This window comes from Colius striatus, chromosome 3, assembly GCF_028858725.1.
Source record: "Colius striatus isolate bColStr4 chromosome 3, bColStr4.1.hap1, whole genome shotgun sequence".
NCBI classification, from domain to species: domain Eukaryota; kingdom Metazoa; phylum Chordata; class Aves; order Coliiformes; family Coliidae; genus Colius; species Colius striatus.
The window spans coordinates 64,289,655-64,297,045 of record NC_084761.1 but is presented as its reverse complement, the minus strand read 5'-3'; the positions used below and the strand labels follow the sequence as shown (position 1 = coordinate 64,297,045).

At 48.9% G+C, this 7,391-nt stretch overlaps 1 protein-coding gene across 1 annotated transcript; it reads right to left on the bottom strand.

The window, feature by feature from the left end:
- Positions 1-1,442: 1,442 nt before the first annotated feature.
- ING2 (inhibitor of growth family member 2) lies at positions 1,443-6,279 on the bottom strand. Its single transcript, XM_061993691.1, has 2 exons — positions 5,765-6,279; positions 1,443-2,263 (listed from the first exon to the last, which is right to left on the bottom strand). The coding sequence occupies exons 1-2, from the start codon at positions 5,952-5,954 to the stop codon at positions 1,593-1,595; spliced, it is 861 nt and encodes a 286-aa protein (XP_061849675.1). The 5' UTR covers positions 5,955-6,279; the 3' UTR covers positions 1,443-1,592.
- Between the last annotated feature and the right edge of the window lie 1,112 nt (positions 6,280-7,391).

Genomic DNA, 7,391 nt, shown 5'->3' with positions numbered 1-7,391 from the left:
TGCTCATCTGCCTTCTGGACCGCACACAAGTCAGCACAACTGTTTTTCAGGCAGGCTTGGCCAGAGACGGTGTTGCTTCTCCCTCTGTGCTGACAAAGGAGATCTTGGTAGGACTGAGCACTTCTGACCTATGGGCACTTTCTGAGAGCTTTCAGCCCAGCTAAAAATAAGACCCACACCCAGCCCTACAGAGCTGCTGTCTGCCCTGCCAGGACAGGCTCAAGGAAGAACACTGTTGTGCAGGAAACATAGGTGCAATGCTTTGGTACACCACTTGCTTCTCCGTGAGCATCTCCCTTTGCAAAGGACCAGCAACAGCTGTTTTCATCTTTTTTCCACTCTTCTAAGGAGATGTCAAGGTGAAATTTGCTTTTAACTACCACTCAAGTGGTAGTTAAAACCTGAACACTAGTTCAGATACTACCAGCATACTTGAAGACTACACTGTTACATACCCTGTCAAAAACCTGCTGGGGTCTACTGGCTCTGTGCCAGTCATGCTTATGTTTTGTTTTCTATAATCTATTAAAGCTTTTATTGAAAGCTTCTGCCTTTGGCCTTTTTAGGTAGTTGCCCAAGTCTAAGAACTGTGGTGCTGTGCCTAAACCCAGGTGTGGCCACACAGATGCACAAATACCATTTAAGGAAAAGCAAAGTTTACATCCCAGAGAATACCAGTCATGTTTCAGCTCTCTAGAGACTGATTATGACAAAGATTACATCACAAGTGCAGTTTCCATTCCCCAAGATGTCACTATCCCCCTCCTCTCAAGGGATCTTTCTACCATTTCAAAAGCTTATATAGGTAGTGGCAAAACATAAACCAGCAAGGAAATAATTTTGGCATCAGAGACACCATCTTAAGCAATAAAGACCAAATCAGGGTGCTTGACAGAACCCAAATGAAGCCTACTAAGAATACCCAAAACTGCGTATAGGCCATAATTCTCTCATATCCAAAAACTGACTCTCAAGTGTAAAGTCACAAAGACAAGAGTTTAATATTGACCAAAAAAAAAAAAAAAAAAAAAAAGCTTAAGTTAGTGGCAATTTCTCCCTTGAAATAACATACTGGTCATATGAAAGTCACTGAAGAGGTCTGCTTTTAGCTCGGAAGACTTTTACAGTTACAGATGAATCCCAACACCCTAATGCCAAATGTGTGATGCTAACACAAAAGCTGAAAACTTAAGACCTGGGATAAATAACAAATTCAGTTGTTAAGATTCTAGCAGTTACACAAGGCCTCTCGATGCCTCTCCCATAACATAAAAAGTTCTTCAGTATCTTTCCCACCATCATTATTTCAAGATCGACAAGGGTCTTTAAAATACTAAGGGGGTTAAATTGAAACCAAGCGCCATATGCTTGTAATGTCTTCTGTGAAAGTCTGAAGCCACCCTGTTTCAATTTTTTGGTTATTCAGTGCAGAAAGTTAAAGATCACAGAAGGTATAACAGCTTTTAATACTCCATTAATATTATAGATTAAAAATTATTGCATAGTCTTATGCATTTCCTAAAACAGCGTTCTCTGGAAATTAAACATTTTAATATAAAAGGAGCAACTCTTTAAAACATGAATTGCTTTCACTACCTCGACCTTCTGTCCTTTTTTGATTTGTCAGTACATTTGTCCATCGTTTTCTCATTGTCTCCTCTGCACTTGGGGCAATACCATTTCCCCTTTGGTTTGTAGGTGAGTCCAACACACGAGAAGTGGAACCACTCGATAGGGCACTGTTCGTTATCACACCCTATCATTTCGCCATAAGACACTTGGTTGCATAAGCAGTAAGTTGGTTCATTGGGATCAATTGCAAATTCTACAGGTGAAACCTCTCTCTCTTGTTTGGCTTTGGAGCGTTTTTTCTTCTTGGAAGATTTCGATCTTTTTTCTTTAGGTGGCTGATCATCGCAGTCATCAATCCCATTCGCTATATGGCACAGATCACGGCTTTCGCTAGTTCGCTGGCGACGAGGTCTACGTGAAGATCTCTCCGGCTGGCAGGACTCCGTCTTTGCCTTTTCTAGAGGCTTTTCGTTCTCAGACAGATCTTGAAAGCACTGAGAGTGCGTTTCCATTTGCCGGGCTCTATTCTCTACCAGTTCTAGCATCTGAGTTACTATTTGGATTTTCTCATCTCCAAGCTCTTGGCTGTTGATTAACGCACGCTGAAGGTGCTGCTGCAAGCGCTTCTTCTGAACAGGGTCGTTTTCTGCCTTGTATTTCTCATAGACATCATCTATTTCTTTTAACGCTTCTACAAAACAAAGATAATAGGAATAATTACACGAGATGGAGCACACTCGAGAAAATATAGCAATGCATTTCTAAGCGATGAGAAATCGTGGTGGGCTAGGTGGGATATTTTATTCAAGTCCCATGGGGCCAAAAAAATCAATGTTTAAGATTGTGAGAAAAAAAGACTCTCAAGTTCTAAGAAACAGCAAGCTTATTTCAGCCATTAGGAAAAGAAAGGATAACCCAAGGAAGGGGACCGTAGGTGCTGCAGCAAGGACAGTCAGATTCTGCCTCCATCTGAAAAAGCAGGTATTTCTGTTGCAAGTCCTTACCACAGTAGTTCCAAACGCATGGTCTACAAACCAAACCAATATCTTATGGTATCACAGGAAGAAACTTAGAATTCATATAACCATTACAGAGAATATATGCCAAATGACACTCCAGAATTAGGATATCCAAGTCCTCTGCCTTCCCCATCTTATACTTAGTGTTACACTTCCAAGTAGCCACAGTCATAAAAGGAGTATGACGACTGAAGTCACACACTGGCAAATTTACAGTCAGGATTTAAACAAATTTAAAGCACTTAAGATGCTTTTACTGTTACCAAGACAAATTATAGCAAGTTGTGTTTTAAAAATGGAGGCTGAACTTCTCAACAGTACGCTACCTATTCTTAGTGCATCACAGGATATTTTTACGGAACTAGTAATGAGTGGCTCACAGACTGAGTTAAGCTTTTCTTCTTGCACGTCATGGAAAAGACGAGTTGCTGTGAATCCTTCATAATTTTTAGTTCTTAAAAACAAGTTTACTGAACTCAAATGAGATTAATAAATACCTGAGAAGACAGTTTTAGTTTGTACTCTTAAAATCCAGCAACTTAGAACAATATAGCATTTCCCAGATCAAAAGTTACAGTACACAGATACATGAAAGACAAAGAAATTGCTAATGTGGAAGGAAATAAGATAGTAGAACTGACAATGAAGCCTGATGCACAGCTTCAGATACAGTACTGGTTCCTTCAGAAACCAGTTAAGAATTTTATTTGAACAGGCAAGGGAATTTATGACTGATACTAAACTCTTTAAAGTGAGAAGATACGCAGTACAATCTATCGCTCCCTAAAGAGCCACATTTCACAAACTCGTTCTCATTTTTGAAGCATTTGTCTGCACTGTACAGTTGTGAAATGATTCAAGCTCGTGCTAAATGGAAGCTGTAGATATTATCTCAACATTGTTCACTGGGATTTTTTTTTTCCTGCTGACATTTTGAAACAGTAGCTTAAGCATGAGCAGCTGCTTTTACTATAAATTCTGAAACCTGTACGACAAACAGGAGCCAACAGCATTTTGTTCTTTTTCAGACTTTCATGAAGATAAAAATCACTACTCTGCCTGTCCAATAACTCACTTGACCTATTTTTCCCCCCCTCAATACTAACATTCCAGCCACCATTAAAAACACAATCTTTGTTTCTTAGCATCTTCAGCTGCATCACTTAACTGTTGCCCTGACAGAGGAGGAGACGACAATAAAAATCTTACTCTCTGAAAAGCACGGAGCAAGGTACTTCATACGCTGTTGAATTAAAAAGGCATAACCAAGGTAAAATATTCTGCAGCCACGTTATCTCCCACCCAGCCTCTTTTTAATGAGGTGAAGAAAAATGTTTAGGTACAGTTACACACATTTCCCATATTGGGAATGCCCTGCCCAGAAGAACCCACAAGCAGTAACTCTTCACTTTTTCACACTCTGACAGAGAACAACATTTACCTTACACTGATTATTACCTATATGCAGCCTGTGAATACAAACTGAACACTTTGAATGAATCACCATCCATTAAAAACAGGAAAGAACTTTTGGAATGACAGAGATTCAAGTTCACCGAAAGCTTTCTTGGTCCCTAAGCTTAGAAAAGGCATCCATATGCCCAACTGAACTGCTCTAAAATCCTCATTTGAAAAAACCCACAAAGACAACAACCAAAGCCTCACCACTCCCCCTCAAAAAACCCAATCCAAAAAAACCCAAGGCCAAGTGTTCATTACAGATAATCTGATTAACTTTGGTGGTGCTAATAAAAGATAAAAAGATTTCAGTTTTCCAAGCACAGGAATGGCTTTGTCCTGCCTGCATAAACTATCACGACCTTTTCAAGTAACTGAAATAATCTATCACTCCTTTTACATCTTCAGACTTTGACCTAAAATGTTTTTATTCAGTTTTTAGGGGTTGAGATTTTTTGTTTCTGTTGTTAAAAAAAAAAACAAACAAAAAACAAACCCCCAACCCAAACCAAAACCCAAACAGCTGAAGGCTTTGCTAAAACTAGGAGCAAATCTCTGATTTGGCCCAGTACTGTATTAGTGGCTGGAGGAATACATATAATAGACTTAGCCTAAACGAGAGACTGAATTTATTCAAGGCAGCTGCAGAGCACTGGCTGGTCACATATCAGGTAAAGTGTCAGCTTTGGCCGAGAAGTCAAAGTGCTGCAGACAAGCCTATGACCTTTAGACTTTAAAAACACAGAAAACTTACAAAAGCCTGTTCTTATGTATCTCCGTGGGTAATTAGAAAGATAACTGCAAGAATCCATTTACAATAGCTGCCTTCTGTTTAACGTCTGAAAGGCCTTAAGGGTCCCCTCTAGCCCAGCTGAGGAAATCCTCCCAGCGGCGAGGACGCGGCTGCAGTTCCTTCTCCACGGGGACGATTTTCCCTCCGTCCCCCTCCTGCCGGGGGCTCCACGCCACTCGACCTTTACTGCACAGTTCAAGCGGCAACGCTCTTCGGCAGGAGATACCACCTTATGATCAGGCGGCAGGGGAGGCATCAGAAGTGAAAGATACCACAGCCGCGTAGCCCAGGAGTTCGAGACAGAACCGACTGAAGTGATATCTAACCTGCTTGGGCTGAAGTTAAGGCTAACGTCCCGCTCTACGGACCCCCGCCACGACGCAGGGATGCGCTGCTAACACTTAGCGTTGCCCTCTCAGCGCCCGGCGGGCCGGGCCACAGAGCAGCCATGTACCGCGGGACAGGGACACGGCTCGGCCGGGGCGCGGCACCCGCACCTCGCAGGGGCGGGTGGAGGCAACTGTAACACCGGCGCCCGGGCCCCTACCGCCAGCAGCACCGCACTGCCCGGCGGGGGGAGCGGGGCGGGAGCAGCCCCGCATGGAGCCGGGGCCTAGCGCAGGGCAGCGAGGCATCGCCGGATCCCGCCGCCCAGGAGGCGGGGCCGCGGACGGGGAGGGCTCTCGGTCGCCCGCCCCGGCGGAGCGCAGCGCCCGGCACCCCGGCCCCGCCAACGGCTGAGCCCCGCGCAGGCCTCAACAGGGAGCCCTCCCCGGCGCCCACTCCCCTCCGCCGGTCCCGCCCCGGCTCCGGCCCCTCCGCGCCGGGCGCATGTGCGGCGGGCTGCCGCCCCCCTTCCTCCCCCCGCCCCCCCCCCAGCCGGTGCCCTGTGGCGGAGGCCCCGTCCCGCGGCGGCGCCCACCTTGGCACTGCGTGTCCATCTCCCGTAGCAGCGAGGCGTTGCGCTGGATGTCCAGCGGCAGCGACTCCACGCACTCCAGGTAGTCCTGCACGTAGAGCGAGAGCAGCCGGGCCCGCTCACCGCCCGGCGCTGCCGGCCCCGCCACCAGCTGCGGCCCCGCCAGCATCATCCCCCCGCGCCAGCAGCACATCCGCCGCAACCGCCGCGCCGCCCGCACCGGGCGCGGGGTTACCCGCGGCGGCCCCGCTCCACTCCCTCCTGCCGCCGCCCCTCTGCCCGCCGGGGGCCGAGCCGCGCGGGCCGAGCCGCTGCGCCGCGGGGGCCGGGGAGGGGTGAACGCCTACACCGGGCCGGGCCGGGCCGGGCCGCCCCTCCTCGGGGTCCAGCGCTCCTTCCCGCCGCGGTGCCGCCGCTGAAGCAAAACCCACTCGGAGCCCCCGCCCCTGGCCGCCGGGCTACGCGCATGCGCGAGGCCCTGCCCTTATAAGGCGCGGCTGGCGGCGCTGCGACGGGTTCGCATTCTCCCGCCTTCCTCTCTCGCCTGCTCCTACTGGCCCGGCGCGCGGCGAGGGGCGGGAGCCAGCGCGGAGGCGGAGCCTCTGTTAAAGGCGCACCCCGCCGCTGCTTCCGCGGCCGGGGCGGAGCCGGGACCGGCGCACCGCGAGGTGGCTGTGACCGAGGGCGTGAGGTCGGGGCTGCGCGGTGTTCAGGTGCCCGTGGCGGGCTCGGCTCGGCACGGCACAGCCCGGCTCGCCGGGGCCGGCCCGGGTCCCCTGCGGCGCGCGCGGCCCCGCCTGCCCCGCCGTGAGACGAAGAGAGCGGAAATGAGCGCCAGGTACGAGAGGCGCCCGTTACCTCCGGCTCGCAGTCCGCTTCTGCCGAGGGGACAGCGGCGCAGCGACCCTGCCCTGAGGACCGCGACGGTCCCTCAGGCGGGCCCCATCCTGCAGTCGCGGGAGGTGTTTGCTAGCACCGATTAACGCTGGTCTTCGACCAGTTCTTCCGTGTTCATTCGCTCTTCCCTAAACACTCTCTGTCCCTGGAAACTCTGTTTCCGAGAAACAGAATCATTGAGGGGTTTATTTCGAGGGTGTGTTGTAGCTGCGTTGCTGGGATTACAGTTGTTCCCTGTACAGGCCGTGACTCCCCGCATGGTGTTTTCAGTCGTAACCCTGAACCTTTTTCAGGAGATTGTGCCAAAGGTATTTGAGCCAGCAGAAGACCGACGAAGTTTTCCATTCGATGCTGAAGCCTTACCCTTTTCACTCTTCTCTCGTTTTCTTGTAATATTTTGGCATACAAAAAAAATAATCTGTCGGCACAGATGGCACCAAATCTCTCGAAATGCAGCCTTCCGGAGGCATTGTGTCTGCAGGAGCGGAATGCGAGTAAGTTTTATTGCAATGAAATTCATATAGATATATATCTGTTAAACTGTTTGCAGATGGCTTGCGTATTTCTCTCCCAAACTGCTGTGAGCTATTTTCTGCAACAGTTTCTTTCTGCAGAGCAGTTTTCACAGCGAGTTGAGGTTTGTAGTGATAGCATAGTGAGAGACTATGGGTAGGGAAGACAAGTTTCTGCCTGGTACACGAAAGTGTGCTCCATAGCCAGCTTTTTTCACTGT

What these genes read in the sequence shown, in the direction of transcription:
- ING2 (XM_061993691.1), bottom strand. Translation starts at nt 5,954, where the DNA reads ATGTGCTGCTGGCGCGGGGGGATGATGCTGGCGGGGCCGCAGCTGGTG. An exon ending in GATGGACACGCAGTGCCAAG is followed by an intron (nt 2,264 to 5,764) that starts GTGGGCGCCGCC and finishes TTTGTTTTGTAG; the next exon opens with AAGCGTTAAAAGAAATAGAT.